Raw genomic sequence first — 19822 nt, forward strand, 5'->3', positions numbered from 1 at the left:
TTGGGTCCATCTTTCCATCTTTGCCATCATTCTGTATCCATGGGAAAATAACAGGTGGTGGGAAGGCAGTGGGTTTCCCAGGCAGGGCATTCTATGCCATTTCTTCAGAACAGCAGCAATAGAAATCACACTTCTTCATTGCCTCTATTCCCCAGCTTTTTTTTTTTTTTTCTTCTTGTTCTGAAAAACAGTTGCTCCAGCAGTGCTGAAGACATGCTGTGGGCAGCCCAGTTTCTTGGAAGCTCAGAGATTTACAAATTACCAAGAACTAAGGATAACAAACAAAAATACTTAGCATGATTCCTGCAACTGTGTTCCAGATCCACTACTGACACAAGACTGATCTGTGTCTTGTCTGGGACAGTCCAGTAAAGCAGGGGCAAACTTCACTTTTTCATTGAAAAAAGTTGGTTTGGCTTTCTCTTTGATCAAATTCTAGTGCTTTTCCCTTCATTCATGGCTATGTGCTTCAGTGCCCCATCAGTGGGTTATCAGACACAGCTGTGCTGCATCCACCTCTGCCTCCAAACTGCCGCTACCCACAGCCTGTCTGCCTGTGGCTGCTGTGCTGGAAACCAGCATTAATTGTAGGGTACCAACTATTTGCAAGTGCAAATCCTGCAGCCAGAGGCAAGCATTCCCTATGCCAGCACATTGCATGGTGCTTTAAATTCATGGATCTGTGACTTTCCCAAAATGTAGTTACGTTTCATGTTTATGAGTCATGCAGGGTTAACCACATGCTTGTGGAAAACAGTAAGAGTGAAACAATAAACTTTCCACTCTTGTTATTTTCCCCTTTCCTGTCCTCAGTCCCATAAGCCAGTACAGAAATGCATTGATGCGTTTTCATTGAAAGCTTGCAAATTTGACATCTGAGGGCTTTTCGGAGGGAGCACAAGGTTTCCTCTCGCAGGCCAGGCAGAAGGGTCACATGCAGTTTTTGTGCTTTACGTTTTGTAAGAAAATGTTGAAGAAAAACTTCACTCTACAAATGGCAATGTGAGCAGTTGGGCATGTCCTCCAAAGTTGCTGTCTCAGCACTGACAAGCTGTGTTGTCATCCGTGTCTTTATAGGTGGCATCTCATAGATCACCTCTCCTCTCAAGTGTGACTACCAGCACCCACCAGCTGTGGGTGGGTTATATATAGCTAATTATACTATCTAATATTGCTTTCAATATTGTAATTATAATAATTACTTAAATGTGAAAGTAATATTAGACAGTATAATTAGCTATATATAACTGTTGCACAGTAATATTAGACAGTCTAATTAGCTATATATAACTGTGGCACAGATGGCTGCAGTCACTGTGGGCAGCTCCCTTGCACCACCTCCACACCACCATGCCCAATGGAGAGCATGGAAAAAACAGAAAAGAGCCACCTCTTTTCCACATGTTTTTTTAGGTGTCTGGACTCTGCTTTGCACTGGGCAGCCATGGTTGCAGCTGGCAGAAAAGGGGTGCCAGTGCCAGGTGACCCTGTGTCTCTGTGTCCCATCACTTGCTAGGGTCACTTGGCATGGATTTTCCAGGTGAGTTGCAGGGAAGAATTACTTGGAGTAGAAGAGAAAGGCTTGGTTTGGTATTGTTGTCAAAACTGAAGGAGATAGTAACATTGTATAAAGCTGTTAAAAATCTTTGTTACAATAGATTATTGTGTTTTAAAGTTATAATTACCAGGTATCAGTGACAAGTCGAAGTAATACATTTAAAGAATAATTTTTACTTAGATAATGTCTTTAGTGTGTATGACAGTGGGAGAAGCCAAATTGGTTTTCTTACAAATTATCTCTGATCTCTGAACACATATACATTAATTAAATGTGCATAAGATATTTATGTACATAGCTGTGGAAATAATTAATTTCCATGTTTCTACTTGTACTTTAAAACTTTTTCTTCTATCAACCTAAGTGATATGTGCTTGGAAATGGCTGTTTAACTCTTGAGTTTTTTCCCTCCGCTACAAAAATATGATCTTTTTCTTACATCTGTTGCAAACATTTCAGCCCTTAAAGCTCATAAACCAGAAGTGTCTATTGATCTCCTTAGTTGACTAGAATAAACTTTCAAAACTACTTGGTTTAAACCCAAATTTGTTTTCTTCTTGGAAGAATATCTGTTGGAGGTTTAACTTTAACTTTACAATTAAATAAAGGAAAAACTGGGCTTTTATTAGACATTGCTTCTGAAGCCACTCTATTAAAAAAACATATGTTTAAAAAACTACGTAACACTGATGGCAAAGAGAAAAGCTTTGCAATAATTCCTTTGTTAGCTGATTGATACAATTCACAATCAGTGGAAGTGCTCAAATAAGGAAAATGGGAGAAGATGAATGTCGGACATTAAAATGTAGAACATGAAAAGACTTTGAAAGGGAAACTTTAAAGTTGGGGGTCCAGATGCTGGAGTAACTGGCTGTGATTTAGGATGTGAGCACAGGAATGTGACTGCTGAGGGAACACTTTTGAGAAGAAAACAGAGTCCTGATACAAGCCCAGTAGCCGTGGCAAAGAGAGAGGTGAGTACTGCCTCTGCACTCACAGGGATTTCAGTGGAACTGCTCAGGATCGGCTTTGGGTTTGATCTTCTGAGAGCTCAGCCTGCTGGTGCGATGGGGCTGAAGTTAATGCTAATATATATTTAAGAAACTGCCTTGCAGTCACTCCAAAATCCTTTTCCTTTGCTTTTCAACCTTGTCTAGGGAACACGGAAACTTGCTGTGGGAGGAGAACTGGGGCCACAGGCAGAAAGCTGATGCTGAGTGTGAGCTCTGTTTCCCAACCACATGAGCAGCATCTTCAGGGAAAGGGATGGCCAGGTTGCTGTAGGGATCTGGTGCAGTCACCACATAAAAGTGTAAAAAAGCCAAAGCAAGCAAAACCAGAGGCATTGGCAAGATTTTGGAGATGGTAGCTCAGACAGGGAGGAAGGATGCCGTGAACAGCATCATTCTGCTGTTGAAAGGCTGTGCAGGCCTTTCAGGCTGTACAGGATTGTCTCCAGCAAATAAGGTGCTGGGGAAAGAGAGATGCTCAGACAGAGTTTTGCTTGCCCTTTGAAATGCTCTCTGTGCCCATCACAAAGAAGTCTGGGTAACAAGAACTTGTCAAAGTTGGAATAATCTTACTCAAATCCTTCTTCAGAAGGACATGCTCCAGGTTGGGTGTTTAGGGGTAATTTAAGTTCTGGCTCTGGGAGGGTAGAAGGCAAAAGCTAAACAAGCAGAAGAGGTTTCCAGCCCCAGTTGTAGATGGCAAAAGAGGTGCTTGTGCTGAAGAACAGATGTTAGATAGCAGATAAGATTTTGAACAGCACATTAGTCTGTGTCCATAAAGTTTTGTCTGCTGACAAATGTGTTCTTTTAGGGGCAGGAGCTTAAAGAATGCCTCAATCTTAATGTTGGATCTCTATGTGATCTTGCTGTGGGGTGAACTTGAGCAGCTTCGTGGATGTCTCTGTGGTGACCAGACAACTCCATTCAGGTGTTCCTGCTACTGCAGGACTTGGGTCATCTTTCCAGACAGTAAAATCTGAGTGAAAACAATGCCAGACTAATGTAGACTCCTTTAGAGTAAAAACCTCCCCAGGTCCCATCCTGCCATCTGTTACACAGCCTTCCTCTTGGAGCTTTGCTTAGTTTCCATTACAGAGCCTGCAGAAGTAGAAAGACCCAGAAATGGTGCAACTTCATGTAGCACATTTTCTCACCCTAGAAGTTCTTTTGGCCAGAGAATCACAGAATCAATTAGGTTGGAAAAGACCTATGAGGTCATTGAGTCCAACCTGTGACCAAAGACCATCATGTCAACCACACAATGGCACTGAGTGCAACATCTAGTCTCTTAAACATCTCAAGGGACAGTGCCTCCACTGTCTCTCTGGGCAGTCCGTTCCAATGTTTAATCACGTTTTCTGTGGAGAAATTCCTCCTAATGTCCAACCTAAAATCACCATGCAACCTTATGCCAATGTAATTCTAGACAGAAGAGGTTGCATGCCCCAAAATCAAACCATCCCATCCAGGGTGATGTTTCCAGCTGGTGCAAGCCTTCTCTGAGCCCCTGCTTTGTGACCTAGCCACAGGCAGGATTCTGCTCCAGGTGCTTCTGCTGGGGTGGGTGTTTAACCTGGCCCCACTGTCCAGGCCCCAGCTACTGGTGCTGGTGACAGACTGTCTCTTGCACTGTCAAGAGACACTGAGCCCATGCCATGCAGTTCTGTGTAATTTTTTGAGGAAACTGGAATTTCTTATTTCCAACCACCACCCTCTCCTGCCCCAGGACAGCAATAAGCTTTGAGCTCATTATGCTTTTAAAAACACCCACAGATCCCAAACATGTCTTTCACTTCATGCAGAAAATAGAGCATTTTAAAGTGAGGTTAAACATATATTTAAAAAGATAGTGTATTCCTTCTTTCTTTTTTGTAATGATGGTCTTAACTGGGTGAATTATTTATACTTTCACAGAGAAAATCTCAGCCATGACAGTTTGCAAACAGTTGGGTTTGTAAGTGTTGGTGCTATTTCCTCTCTAAGAAGGGTCAAAGAGAGTGAGAGACCTGTTGCTGGACTTCTCTTTGAGCTCACTGAGCACCTAGTTTTATGTTGAAATTATTTCATGCCACATTAATAGCAAAGAGTGCTCTGATTATAAAGAGAGAGGCAAGTACTGCCTCTGCACTCACAGGGATTTCAGTGGAGCTGAAATCTGTTCCTCTGGTGGTGGGGATGAAGATCCCTATGCTGGGTATGGGAAGTAACAGAAGCTGGATACACACCCCAAACTCCCCTTTTCAGTGCCTTCTCCAGGTTCCTCTATGAAAGCAAGGAGCCAAACTCACCTCATTGAAAACAAGCTGTTGGAAAAGGCTGAGGGATGTGGCACAGCTTCTCTTGCTGTGGGTGAGCCAGGAGAGGTGGTTTCACAGCTGCCAGCTGGGTGGTTAAAAATCACCACCAGTTCCTGCACCATCTGCTCAGAATTATCTCTCTTGCTGCTTCCTACTTGGAGGGTGCAGCTCCCCACCCTACTGTCTCTCCATGCTGGCTCCTTCCCATGGCAGCACCTCCTGGATCTGGGATGCTCCAGGAGCAGCAGAGCTGGATGACCCAGAGCACAGTGGGAGTGTGGGTGGGCGAGGAGGGTGAAGACAGTGAGCAGCACCGGCTGGAGTCTCAGCCTCTCCCCACCTGACCCGAATACCCCATGTTTGCACGGGGAGGTGATGTGGGAAGGCGGGAACAGTAGTGGACAGGCAGGAGCCCTGCAGTGCAGCTGTCGTGACAGCACAGACAGATGCCCTCAGCCAGAGGAGAAGGCTGAATCCTCCATGCTGTCCCAGAGCCCTGCTCCATATGTCAGCATTACCTGAGTCTTCATTCCCACTACTGCTCTGTTTCTGATTTTAAATAACACAATACAACAGGAGCATCACATCCCAAGTGATGTTTTACTGTGTAATTCCCTATTTACCTACTTTTAACTACACACCTCCTCTTGATTTTCATCTGATGAAAACAATCTCTTTCCACTAGTAAGCAGGTGATAAGCATTTAATCTCCTGCTTCAGTATTCTTGGGGCTCCTGCATCACTGACTTTGTCATCAGTCATTCTGCAATGAGTTACGAACAAAATGCTTTTCGTGCCACAATTTGTTGACTGGTTTTTGTAAACAGACATTTTTGGCAATAGGCAAATTTGTAGTCATTGCTTAATGTGTAAGCAGAAATCAAATGGCTAATGTGAATGTACATTGTAATCTTTCAGGGTGGACAGCAGGCAGGAGAACATGGAAGTAGCTGTTGTGGTGTAAATCCCAGCTGGCAACTCAGCTCCACACAGCCATTTTCTCACTCCCACCATGTTGGGATGGGGGAAAGAATTGGAAAGGTAAAAGTGAGAAAACTCGTGGGTTGAGATAAAGGCAGTTTAACAGGTAAAGCAAACCATTCCTCACTTCCCATGGCAGGCAGATGCTCAGCCATCCTCAGGACAGCAGGGCTTCGTCACCTGTAACAATGACTTGGGAAGACAAACACCATCACTCAAAACCTCCCCCCTTCCTCCTTCTCCCCAGCTCTATAGCTGGGCATGGTGCCATATGGTCTGGGATATCCCCTGTGTCAGCTGTCCTGGCTGTGTCCCCTCCCAGCTCCTTGTGGAGCCTTTTGCTGGTGGGATGGGTGAGGAGCAGGAAAGGCCTTGGCTCTGGGTGAGAACTGCTGAGTGATAATGAAAACAGCCCTGAATTATCAACACTGTTCTCAGCACAAATCCAAACCACAGCCCCAGACCAGGTTCTATAAAGATTACCCCCACCCAAATCACCACATGACCCAATTTTCAGCCTTGCACCCACAATTATAGGAGGAAAAGGAACTTGCTGTGCTTTTGGAACTTCACTAGGAATCAGAAACGGAGTGAGCTAGGGTCCATGTCTCGCACTCTATGCATGGTAATGCTGAGTGAGGGCTGGGGGCAGGGCAGTTAGGCACAGGGAGTGCCAAGGTTGCCCCTAGAGTGGTTTCAGCTCAGATCCTGCTCCTGTCCCAAACTGCGTGTCCCTGACAGGGCTGGCTCTCAGCAGTACTGTACCAGATCATGTCTGTCTTGGGAAACCGGGCTGGTGCCTGCTGGCAGTGTTCATGGCACTCCCACATCTCCCCTTCCCTTTCTGCCAGGGCAGTAATCCATTTCTCCAGCAGAGGCCTGCACACAGCATCTGGTAGGGACAAACCTGAGCCCAGGATGACACTTGTTTTTTTCCATCACTGAAAAGTCATCTTTAGCCATTCTCTATCCTGTGCAGTCAGTTCAGTGCTGCTTTCCCCTTGGCCTCTTGCAAAGTGGTTGGGGTGTGGGAATAAAACAATGATGCTGTCCACATCCTTTCCCCTTTAGGTATAAACATTGTTCTTAAAAACTTCCTAAACAAACAGCAAGAAAGGGGAAAGGAAAACCAGCTCTCTTTCTTATCAGATATACCTTTAAGTTATTGAGGGTTACACCTGGAGCATTTTCCCACAGTCCCAGGGAGGGTCAGAGATTTTCAAAGCTCATATGAGGGCTGGGACAGGCTGAGCTTGTCCTGCCCTCCTTGGTCCTTGGCCATAATGTCCTCATACCCATTCCAGGCCCAAAAAGTTGGGCACTACTCCAGACTCATCACAGGTACAGGACTGGGCTAAGGCACACCCCAGAAAGGGAGGAACCTTAAATATTTCTGCTCTAAACCTTTCAGCCTTTTGCTCTAGGTGCAATTGATCTCGGACTAATTGAAAGCAGGTTTTGGCAGTGCTGTGACAGAGCCCTCTTTGACACAAACCTCAAAACACAGCTATCATATTAAAGTTGCTTATAAAACATCACCTGCTCCATGCACTGTGATGGCAGAGAGCTCTAGAAACTTGGAAAGCTTCTGGAGTGCTGCTACTGAAGAAAACTGTTTTGATTGGCATCTTATATTGCCAGAGCAGGGCAGCCTGGTCTCAAACCATCCTGTGATGGAAGAGTTGTTGAAACATTTGTTTCACATGGGGTCAGAGATGCTGCTGTGGAGCCAGAGATGGGGAAGACCTGGCCATCAGCCTCCAGTCCAAGGCATTTAATGGGAAATCCCTATACAAAGCCTTTCCTGGCTCTTGTCCTGCTGACCTTGATGGGGCTTTGCTTTCCTTCAGAGCTTTTAGGGTTTAGGGTTGGTGCTGGTTCCCAGAGGTGTTTGTCTGTCTGTGGTAGGGGCCCTCAGCTTTCAAGGGTTCCTTGCAGCCTCTATGCCAGGTAAATAGGGTGGGCTCTGTGCAAGCCAGTTGCAACCAGATGCAGCTCTTGGCGAAAACAAGTCAAGGGTGCTTCCCTCTGGGGTTCTAAATTTCACTGTGGAGGAGTGGGAGAGGCTGTGCAATAGGGCAGCAGTTGAGAAACTCCTCCCTGCTCTGTTTTTTGTCTACTGTCTGCAGAGGGACCTGCTGGCAGCTCCTGGTGTGGTCATGGCAGCACAGACTAAGTCTCCAGCTGTTCCCCCGGGGCTGTGGGATATGGCACAGTGTGCAGGGTGGTGCTGCTTCTTTAGGTACTTTGGAAGCAAGCTGGATGTCTGTCCTTCTGCACCAGGTGGGGAGAAGATGAGTTCGGACCTTTGTGCAGCTCTCAGTATGGTGCAGGCTGGAAGGGCATTGCAGCCCTTGAGCATCCAGTGTGTGGCCAAGCAGGTCCCACTGAGGGCTCACCTGCTTACCAAGACACTCTTTTGGCCCTGCCCCACATCATGGTGCCAGTGATGTCTGCTGGGAAGGAGCCTGATGTAGGCTGGTTTTGCTGGTCATGTTTTCCTCACCAGCTCCATCACTCTTGCTGGGTGTAGAGCTTATTGGGTACCACTGCCAAATAATTTATATTATTCCTAGTAAGCCTTGAAATCAAATTGTAACATACACCTGTTTCGTGTGCAGCTGCCCCTGCATACTGAACCATGGTGTTATCCTGCAGCTCTGAGCTGCAGACTTCAGAGCTTGCACTGGGCCTCTGCTGCCTCTCCTGCCCTATCCCAGGGCACTGGCTGGAGGAAAGGGGCAGAGCTGGGATTGTCGTGGAGCTGAGGTTCATACCAGGGACCTGAGGGCAGTGTAGATACTGGAGCCTGCACAGGTCAGGACAGCAGTGCCCTGTAGTGGCTGCAGTAGAGGCTTTTAGGCGTTTCCCTTAATAGGTTTTAAACACAACCACCATCAATCCCTCCACAAAGAGAAAGTCTTCATTATGCAAATTCTCATCTTAAAGCTTTATTCATGTGCTTCCTGGCAGGCTTTCCTTTAATCTCAAGAGCAAGATTGCTTGGAATTACCATACACCCTTGTTAATTGCATTAAAAAAAACACAGAAAACAGTAGAGGTTGTTTTTGCCATAATCAAGAGTAATTTTTGATTAGTACTTCTGAAAATCAAAACGTTTCACTGAGAATAGAGAGCAAGGACAGCAGCATTGCCTCATCCCCTGCAAGGAGTGGGGAATCCCAGCTGGGGAAATGTGTCCCACTGCTCTTGACTGGTCATGCCCTGGGCTGGAGTGATGTATCCTCAGCATCAGCTGTTGGTCCCACTGCTGGGGTGGATGCAGGGGGCTGTTTTTCCCACACTTTGCTTCCCAGCAGAGCCCTTCCACCCCTTGCCCTGGCAGGCTGCTGACAGCTTGTTTGTGCAGGGCAGCCAGTCTTCCCTGGCAGCAGCTGAGATGGATTGGAAGTTCAAAGTCTGCTTTTCAAGGCAGAGCTACCTTGAGGAGGAGGTCTGTGCTGAGGAGGCAGCCTGGCCCGTCTACAGGGAGCAGTGCAGCTGCACAGAAGCTGCCCCACCAGTACTGCTGTCTCTGACACCCCAGCTCCAAGGAGCACTGTTCACCCTACACACATGGAACTGTGCTTTTGCCTTAGCAATCAGCAAGAATTTGGGATTTGCAAGTAAATTTCCCATACATTTGGCAGTGGCTGGGGCCAGTGCTCAGACAGAAGTGGTGGAGGCATTGGCAAGTCTGAAGCTCTGCTCTGTCCTGATGGGGATCTGTTCTGCTCTGGCCAGTGGTGTTGTGCCATCGCCTGCATCGGGAGAGGTCCCTAGGGACACTCAGTGCTGCCCCAGGCACCCCAGCTGCTGCAGGGCAGACCCATGCCCATGGAGGAGCAACCATTTACTCTCCAAAGACTTCTGGGGCTGAGATGGCAGAAACCCCATTGTGAGGATGCAGCCCAGAGGTCCAGCAACATGGGTCTGCTCCCAAACTCCTCCTTTCCCAGCACCCTGCCCAGAGGTCCCAGCACAGCTGTAGGTTCCCATTGTCAGGGAACCACCCACGTGAGCCAACAGCATAACTTGGAACTCAAAAGATGAAGCTGGACATTGGGGACACCCTTTTGGCTACCATAGTACTTACTTTCCTGCTTTCCTCCTGCTCCCCCGCCCACTGTGTTGCTCCTAAGGTGGATGCATAAAAGTCAGGCAGTTGGAATTACTTTCTGTTGCCCTTGTACCTGCTTTGCATTCTCCCGTAATCTCCCAGGCTGTCAATCTTGTACTGTCGCAGGCTCTCTATTCCCAGGGAAGCTAAACACATATATATTGCACAAAGAGATCTGTGGGCTGGCGCTAAAAAAATGGAATACACCTCTCTGACTGGTGCAGACAGCCTGGCAATATACAGAGTGTGAATTATGATACTGTAATTCAAACTTTGTCAAACAGTGGGGCTTAATTAGAATTAGAATTTAGTAAAAACTAAAAAGCTGACGAGTACAATTTTGCGTTTGAGCTGCCTGCTACAGAAAATAATGAGGAGAGAATACATTAAGGCACAAAAACCTTATACATTCAAAGAGCAGCTAGCTCTGATTAAAAATACTCCCAGCAAGGCAAGGAGACTCAGCAAGAGGTGGGGGAGTCTGCAGTGCTGGCTCAGCCATAACTCTCACCCATGTTCTACAGCTTCTACTGGATGCAGCTGCAGCTCCAACTCCCCACTCTGGCTTTGGGGCATTCCTATTGGATGCCATGTGATGTCCCAGCTTGGTCTCTGTGGATTGTCAGATTAAATAAAAATATAGAAAACATATCTCATTTGGCTGTTCCCCCCTTGCCACTGGTCTGCAGTCCTATGGGTGCTCCACTGCCCTTAGTTGGTGGCACACAGGGCTGGAATTGTGCCCAATTGCCCCAGGGGATGCGCATTTTCTTCTAGTAGCCAAAGAGCAGAGTTCTTCCAAAGACCCAGTGCAAGGGTAGGGACAAAAATGACCCAAACTAGCCTAGTCATCAGCCCCGACAAGGATTCCATACTGCTGCCCTGTACTGAGCAACCAGCAAATGGGGGTTTTGCATATCGCTGCTCTTGGAGCCCTATAACAGGTTGTGGGTGGGGATGGCCTACAGGGGAGGTGACATGTCAGGGCATGCACCACCCTGACTCTGATTCATGGGCATTATAAATGAACTCTGCTGCATGCAGCTCAGTAGCTTGTGAGTGCTGATGTGTAGGAATGGACCCCAACCTCTCCTGAAAAAAAAATTATAAACCTTTACTGTAAAGATACTCTGTGCTGTGCATGAGTTCCCATCAGAGGATGGGCTTCAGAAGCTCCACTCCTCCAGTGATTGTGGAGCAGTGTCAGGGCCCCAGGAGCAAAGGGATTGCACAGGACAGTGTTGCCCTCAAAAAAGCTGTATGTGCACGGTAAACACACATACCAAGAGCTGGTGGGGTTTTCGGTGTTGGGCCATGAAGTGCTAGATTTGTTACCACTTAATAACAGAGTAAAAGAATGAAGAGAGCATTCCAGTCTTATCCGTTGCAGGGTAGGTTGCGTTCCTGTGATGACAGTGCTTGGTTATTGATCTATAAAAGGTCTAATATCTCTGTAACACCCTTTGCATGATATAGAGATGTTGTCAGTTTCAATCAACTGGCAGTCTATTATTAATCCTTGCCAGTGCCTAGAGGGATCTTGAAAAAGGATGTTGGTTTGCCATGGGCAGCATTAGGAAAGCCCTTGGTAATGGCTTGTGCCAAGCACTGCTGCTCCTGGGAAGGTTTTACTGGGCAATTCAGTGCATCCATAGTTTTCCCAACCCTCACTTGGGCAACATTCCCACCTCTCCTGCCAATGTGGGGAAAGCCCCCAAGATGCAGCTCCAGCCGAGGATTCTTTAGCAGTTGTTGTTTACCTTAGCCCCATGAGGATGGAGGGCCCTGGACACCTTTCACCCCCCACCTCCTTGGTCCCCTCATGTGCCTTTTGGCTCTTTGGAGAGTGGTTTTGGAAGGGGCACCCTCCTCTCATCTTGTGGGGAGAGTTGCCAAGAGGAGTCATCACCAAACCCAGGGAGGTTGTAAGTGCTTCTCAGCTGGCAGGTCCAATGAGCCCCCCAAAGCCAGGTGGGGGAGCCCATTTTTTGGGACACTGTGTTCCCTGCTGGGCCCATGTCCCCACGGGGGGGACATCTCCATGCAGATCCACAACCCCTACAGCCCTTCATTAGGACATGTGAGGTACACACACCCCGCAACTGTCCACTCCTCCACTCGATATTTTGGTTCCTGCACTGGAGGCGAAGCATGGGGATGATACACTAACATAGGGCTCAGTGTGTAGCAAGTCAGTGCCTTAATATTGACTTAATCATGGAGAGCAGAGTGAGGGAGAGGGAAGGGAGGGCTCCTGGCATATTGATGCAAGTTAGTGCTGTCACCACATCCCTCCTGCCAGCTCATATGGTGATGGAACATTTTCTTCGTTTGGGCTGGTAATGCTTCTCATCCCACCAGAGATGCAACATGGGTTTCTCCTTCTGCCTATTTTTAAGCATGCTTTTAAACAGAAAGACAAAAATTATGGAGTCCTTTTAGTTCCTGGAAATCCAGTAAAGACTGGGGGAAAAGCCATTCTGGGAAAAGAAGACTGCATGAAATTGTCAGACTGATAAGGCTGGGGCAGTTGGCCAGCACAGTGATGAGTGTGTTGAGTCTCAGCAGGGATGCTGATGGCAGCCCCCTGTGCAAGCCCTGGAGCTGGGCAGGTGTTCTTCAGCACTGTGGATGGTCTTGCACATTTCTGACTTTGCTCCTTTGCACATACAGACCACTTGTTAACCCTTCAGCTTCACCTAGGCTGTCAGAGCAGGAGAGCACAGCCTGTCTCACAGTGCCAATATTTCACCAGCAGTACAGCCTAAGAGGGAAAGATTTTGGGAAGGGAGGAGAGAGTCATGGAGGGAGGCTGAGGGTGGCAGACATAGCCCTGCTGTACTGAGCAAGAGGCTCTTCCCCATACCTCTCCCTGTGGATTTCACACAGATTTTCCCTGCATTGCCTGCTGCTGGCCATTCCTCCTGGCTCACAGGGAAGTGTTGGCATCGTTTAGCTCGATGAGAGACACAGTGTGGGCTGGGACATTCATTCTTTACACATCCCTCCAGCAATGCCTAATGTCAAGCCTTTGCCAGCAGGGAGAAGCCCACAGCAACTTCCCAGCCCCTGCCCCTGCACATACATCACATGGGCTGCTGAGTGTGCTTTAACAGATGGCAAATGAGAATAGAGGTGATGTGTGAGTAAGTGGAACCAGAACTGCAGCTGTTGCAGTAGTTAGTGACCACTCAGTAGAAGTTTTTCACTGAAATGTTGATACCTGCTTTCTGATGGACTGGTGCCTTCCCATTGTTATTGTCCTTGTCAGTAAAGCTTTAAATTTATTCATGAAGCATGCTGGAGCTCAGGTGGCAATAGCTAAATCCATTTAGCAGTAGGAATAAGAGGAAAGCCATTTTAACATTCTCTTGCAGTGCTGCAGTACTTAGCAAACCCAAAGGATATTAATTACTCAGCATGCTCTGAGATGTAAAAGCATGAATTTATCAAGACAAATACATTCAGAACTAGGCTAAGTCAACAGTAATTAATGCCATGCAAAAAAGAGATGGAGAAAGGAAGGATTAGCTGGCCCTCTTGTAGGAGAACATGATGTAACCCTGAGTTATCCCTGGGATATGGGACTGGAGTTGTGGTGAGGCATCTCTAACAAAAATATCTGCCTGTGCCTGTCATTTGTACCCCTGGGATGGGGATTTGGTCTTAGTTCACATTTCCAGGGTAGAATGATGCAGGCAGCCTCTGAAATACTAAGTCATGCTTGGCAGGCAGCAACAGCTTTTTCATGCAAAACCTTCAATATTGGAAGGCACTTGAGAAGGAGAGGGGCATAGGCCTTTTTTGTTTGCCACCAAATTAGTCTACACTGTCCCAATGTTTTCATGGTGTTTAGCAATCATATAATCATGAGCACAGCCAGAGATGAGTGGCAGCTTGAGAGATGAATTGGTAGGCTCTCCTTGACAAATGTAAGCATAACATGTGTCTTTATAACACATCCATTAGGGCAGAGAAATGTAAAATCCAGAGATTACTGCTCTGCATTTAACAGTCACAGCATTTGGAGAGTACTTATGTCTTCCTCATCACCAGTGTTGGGTCAAGCTTGGAAAAAAACAGCAAAAACACTAAAGCAATTTGAGCAAACAAGTCTAGTCATGCCTTATTTAAAGGTGCTTTACTCTGTGTGAAGTGTGTCCTGTTTTAAAGGTGGTTTACTCTATAGGAAGTGAGTACAGCCAGTGCTGATTTTTTGTCTCCAGGTCATGGGGATGACACAGATGACTTCAACCTAGAAGATGCTCTGTTTGACCCTGTCACCAGGCGACGTAAGTCATATTTTTGCATTGTCTTAAAGAGAAGAAAATAAGTAGATGTTAATAGATGTGATTTGTTCCTTTGGATCTGATGCTGGTGGAAGGTAGGGTGGTAAAGGATACAGCTGCCTCATCCTCTCTGCTTGGGAGACACAGGGTCTGGGTTTGCACACAGGTGGAGCTGGAGATATTCCTGGAGAAGCTGGCTGGTGACCAGGTGCCCTTTGTGTAATGACTCCTGTGAGGAACCACAGAGGCACAACACACCTGTGCTCTGAGGTAGCAATGGCAATGAATTTGCCCTTTTGGCTTCCTTGCATCCCTCAGTAACGCATACCACCAGGCCTGGCCCTGTTGGCCTAGAACCAGTGCATCATCCCTCCCTTCCCCAGCTGTGGAGGGTAGCTCACTGTGCCTGGCCAGGCAGGGGAAACACCAGGTCGTTCCCTGCTCCCATTGCAGTGTGGTGCCTGGGAAAGCAAACAGCGCATGAGGTCACTGCTCTGCTTTGCTGGAGTTCCAGTGTAGCCCATTAGTCAAAGAAAACTCACTTCCTCAGGGGGTGCCTCACTGCTGACATGCAGCATTCAGTATTTTGGGGTTTTACACCCCAAGGGCAAAACCTAACTGCCAGCACAGCAGCTGAAGGATGGGAGGAGGCTCACCTCCCTCCCTGGGGATGCCTTCACATGCCTTCCCCCAGTGCCAAGGGCTGAGCCCAATACCACTGTGCACCCACACACGTCTCTGGCTCCTTTTGCTCCCCAGCCATGGAGATGCTGTGGCAGAGCTGCAAATGCCAGCACCCAGGACCCCTTGCTGCCCAGCACTCCCCACGCTATTCATTGCTGTCCCCAGACCCAGCACCTGTTGGGGCAGCAGCAAGGATTGCTCCATGAGCAATACTAGGCTCTGGGATCAGGCAGAATATACCCACGTGTATCAAAGGGAAAGCTGTACCAGTGTTTGAAACCCCTTGTGCTGTAGTCTAACAACAGACGGATATTTCTGCTGTGTTACTTTGGAGTTTATGTGGAATAGAGGATGCTCTCTGAAGCTCTCCTGAAGTGTACCAGGCTGGGCATTGGGGTATCAGATGTGGTCACCGGGCTGATGCAGCTCATCTAGGGTTTTGAAAAAGCCCTTTAATGCAGCACATGAGGAGACCTGGTTAGAAAGGACTAATGGCCACCTCATGTGGAGGGAAAGTGGCATTCTCCAGGCTGGAATCCCAGCATTGAGGGAAGAGGCAGCACTGTCCACCATGGCCTCCTCAAGTGCTGCATCCCACTCTGGATTCATCAGCCCCCCAAAAAAGCAAATGAAGGGTCTGGAGTTGGGTCACATCAAACCATATCAGCATGCTGGAAGTGAAGCCCAGTGGCACCACTCCAGTGTAATGGAAATTAATGGGAACAGAGCAGCCACAGCTCTTGCTCATAATTTATTCATATACTTAGTAATGCCAGCCACTGTTATTAGGCAGTGTTTTCCATATTGCTCTCTCCCTCCTCCCTCAATGGCTGTCTGTAGCTTATTTTAGCCCAGGAGCAGCAAGGGGAGCTGGGATTCGAGTATCAGGGTGTCACTGAAAGCCCTCCAGCTGACAGGGAATCTCCCGTACATAACACACCATGGGAAATTATCTGTTGTTGGACTGACTGACCAGGCCAGGGACACCAAAACATTGGCAACTTGCTGCTGGCTGCAATGCTGTTCTGTGCAGCATCTACCCTTGCCTGTCTACTGCTGTATCAAAGGAACTTTAGAGCAGATTGTTGCAGCTCCTTGCTCTTCACCAGCTGGGATGGGATGCTGGCTCATCTCAAGGCAGCAGTGCCCTGTAGAGCACTGGGTTCCATTTTCACCCATGGGCAGTCCCGATCTTTGTGGCCACGCATTGTGTGCAGGGTGTTAATGGCCCCTTGCCCTGAGTTTACAAATGCAGATGTCAGAAAGTTGTGGTGAAATCTTTGCTATTCATTCTCAATCCAGAGGTGCCATTTTTGGTGATGCCTATGACTAACACATTTCCTCCCCATCTGTTTTATCTCAGCCACTCCCAAGGGCCCCAGAAAGCCAGCAGGTGGGACAGGTGAGACCTTCTTGCATGCATACCATCTCAGCTCAGTGTGGGGTGCACTTCCCATGGGATTGAACTGAGTAAGTACCCATGGGCTGCCCATGTGTGGCTGAGTGCTGCTGCCTCAGCAGCTGCTTTGGGACCCCTTTACTTGCCCATGGGGAAGCTGGAGCTGGTGTGTGGACCTGCACTGTTCTGTGCAGCCAGAGAAATGCAATATTGATATTTCTGTCCATGCTGAAGGTGAGGGGCAGTGGAGCATTTACAACCAAGGCAGAATTTCACACACTTTGTAGTATCCTATTGGAGAAGACACAAGTCACTCCTCAGCTACAGAAGGGCTTGTGTTCCTGTCTGCATGGCACCTGCTAGCTTTCCTTCCAGGAGGAAGTCCAGAGGATATTTTCCTTCATTTTTTTTGTATTCCAGGATATCCCTAGGCTCCACAGAAAGTCCCATCTTGGTGACACTTTCCTATCCAGGGGAGAATGGGTCTCTGACTGTTGGTGCACATCAAATGTGCAGGCTGGCCAGTTCCCAGCAGTGCCATGGTTGAGGAAGCTCCCTTAAATTCACATGGGTTTTGTTGCCAGCAGCTCCTCTGGTTCAGTTCTGGCCAAAGAGTCCCTGTTAAATATAGCAGAGTCACAGGAGGCAAAGGGTTGCTTAGCCCCGCTGGAGGAGCCTGCAATAAACTGCATCAGAGGAGTGCTCAGAAGTAAATCTGCTCACCTCTGCATGAGGATCTTGGCACAAATTTAGGTAAATTGAACTGTCTGGCTCCATGGCCACCATGGTCTTTGCTAGGGACAAGGAAAGCCAAGTGCCAGAGGCACACACAGGGCTTGTGTTTGGATCACAGCCTGAATGAGAGGTTGTTTGATCCAGTAAACTCCCCCTGGGAAATGGATACATATGGAGGCTGAGGCTTTGTCCCAGACAGTTCCTTCTTCCCCACGGAGTGCTTTTTTGGCTGAATGAAGGCACTGAGAGGCTCCTGCAGTAGATTCCCGTGCCCTGGCCCTTCTCTGTGCATGCTCTGCTCAGCTTAAGATCACTCATGGGCAGCTGCACAGGGAGCAGCATCCCAGCCACTGGCTCAGTCCCACAGCCCCTTCTCATCTGCACCAACTCTCAGGAGATGCAGGTACCAGCAGGACTACCCCAAAAGTGAATTATTTTTTAATTGCTAGGGCTGGGCAGCAGCCACAGCTTGAATGGGGAAACTGAAATGGTGGCCAGGCTTTTCCGAAGCTTTTGTGATAGGTCACAATTGAGCAGCAAAGTGGCTGGATGCCCTTTCCAGTTCCAGCCTGACATGAGAGGCCTTACCAATGGTGCAGCATCATTGCACAACACCTACAGAGCCTTGTGCCATCCCCACAAACAGGAGTGTAATAATCCCTTCTCTCCTACAGACTTCGATTTGGCTGATTACTTTGACACACCTATGGAGACTACCACCAAACCAACCAAGCCAACTCCCAAGCCCTTCCCCAGGCCAGGGAAGCCAGGTAATATTGCTATTTGTGCCAGGTAGTTGTGGATGCCCCCTGCAGGCTCGAGCATCCACAGAGCACGCAGAGGGAGGGGTGCCCCCAGAGCACAGAGCTGGCCCAGTGCAGACCCAGTCTCCTAGCAGAGTGGGGGTTTCCCCACATGGCACTCCTCTGAATCCACATTTCAGAAAGTTAACATCATTTTGGTCTTTTTTTTTCTTCCCTTCAGACAATGACTTCTGGGATGTCATTCGCACCACCACGACCAAGCAGCCAAAAACTACAAGAGCCCCTCATAAGCGTAACCCAGGTGAGCATCTCCACAGCCCCTGCCACTTCACTCCAGCTCTACTGCTGGCACTGGGGGGGATTTGAGATGATGGTGGCACTACCCTCACCCTGATATTTCCAACCTCTGGTCTGTTTGCTCACCTGAAACACCTCGAGGTAAAAAACAAATATCAAAAACCACAGAGAAGTCAGGGCATCTGAACATTACCCTGCATTTCCCAGGGGACCTCAGTGGTTTCTGGACTATGTTTCATTTCCATGCTTGCTGGAAGGCTGGTTGTGAGCTGGTTGTGCTCTCTATCATGGTACAGCCATGTTGGCTCCACTGGCAGACATCCACAGGCTCAGGACATCCTGTCACCTGGTCATTTTGCTGCCTGCCAAGGCAGGGTTTTGATTTGGATCAGAATAAACTCAGGAGTGCACTGGTGGGAGGGCTGAGGAGCTCAGTTGGCTCTGAGCAAACTGGGGTTTTAGCTGATGTATATGAAAGACAATATCCTCTGTCAGAGCCAGGCAGCTCATGGGACCAACAGAGCATTCACAGAGGAAAACAACTCCAAGGAATCAAGTCACAGGCCATTCCAGCTGGCATTGTGAGCATGGTAGAGCCACCTGCCTCCCTTCCACTGGCTGGGTCCTCAGAGCACCAGTTTGCCTCTGACTTTTCCTACTAGCCTAATTTATCTGATTGCCTGGCACTCCAGACATCCAGCACTGTTTCTGCAGGAAGGACATGATATTTCTCACCACAGCAGTTTGGGGGCATGAAACAGGATGGGTTTGGAAGATCTGCCATACGGCCCCATAGCAGAATTGGGAAATGCTTGCATCTGGAGCTTCATCTCTTTCAACAGTGTTTTTCCCTGATTAATGAAACAATTGCAGGGTTCCTTAGCCTATCACAACACTGCTAACTCTGGTCTTGTTTTCTAGAAAAGGATCCTATGGATTTTGACTTGGCTGATGCCCTTGATGATAAGAACGATAGGAAAGATATTGGGCAGCCGGACATAAGGCCAGGTGAAGGTAGGCTGATCTCTCCTCTCTGTCCTGCTTACTACTGGCCCTGCTGTTCCCTGGGTCCTGTAGGAGATCCTTCCCAGCCTGACACCATTCCCACCAAATGATGGGATAAAGGGAAACAGGTGCTGCCTGGTCCCACTGCCAGCATCCACTGCCCCTGTCCTGCTTGCTCAATGTGGAGACATTTCTACAGGCAGCTTGATCCTGGGGAAGGAAGGAGCCTCTTCCTCAATGGTCCCTGGCAGAGATGAGCTGTTCCTAACAACTTGCTCCCTGTCTGTTTGCAGGTTTTTTCTCCCAGGGTCTCTTCTGATCCATTAAGTTGCAGTGGTTGTTTTGAATTCCCCCATCCCCGTACCTGACAGCTTTTTAACCGAGTGCATGGGCTGCTGGAGTTCAGTCACTGACAAGGTGTAAATCTAGAGTAGGCTAAGGTCCTGGCCTAACACACCCTATGGGCTGGAAGGGGTCTTTTTCCATCTCAGAAATACTATGGAGAATGAATCATTTGTCTGTGTTGATTGTTCCCCTGAGCACTTGAGCTGGGAAACAGACTTTGCACGGCTGGTTTATTGATGTCAGGATGGTTGTATACCCTGCTCACACGCGTACTTAACAAGTGGGTATTTTATTACTTTGTATTAGTTAAATGACTTGTCTGCACTTGGGTGTTCTTG

General features: G+C 48.0%; 1 protein-coding gene across 3 annotated transcripts in view; it reads left to right on the forward strand.

The window, feature by feature from the left end:
• Positions 1–19822, forward strand: part of CD99L2 (CD99 molecule like 2) — a 30221-nt gene that overhangs the window by 2070 nt on the left and 8329 nt on the right. For 2 of the 3 annotated variants that reach the window (XM_014260943.2, XM_014260942.2), the window contains exons 2-6: positions 14193–14258; positions 16303–16341; positions 17748–17843; positions 18058–18138; positions 19056–19148. In XM_014260943.2, coding sequence (XP_014116418.1) covers positions 14193–14258; positions 16303–16341; positions 17748–17843; positions 18058–18138; positions 19056–19148 — 375 coding nt within the window. The remainder of the gene's footprint in view (positions 1–14192; positions 14259–16302; positions 16342–17747; positions 17844–18057; positions 18139–19055; positions 19149–19822) is intronic. The other variant, XM_088062722.1, reaches the window with a different exon arrangement.

Source organism: Pseudopodoces humilis, chromosome 15 (genome assembly GCF_049639895.1).
Source record: "Pseudopodoces humilis isolate 2021_Gansu_Grassland_sample_001 chromosome 15, ASM4963989v1, whole genome shotgun sequence".
Taxonomy (NCBI): Eukaryota; Metazoa; Chordata; class Aves; order Passeriformes; family Paridae; genus Pseudopodoces; species Pseudopodoces humilis.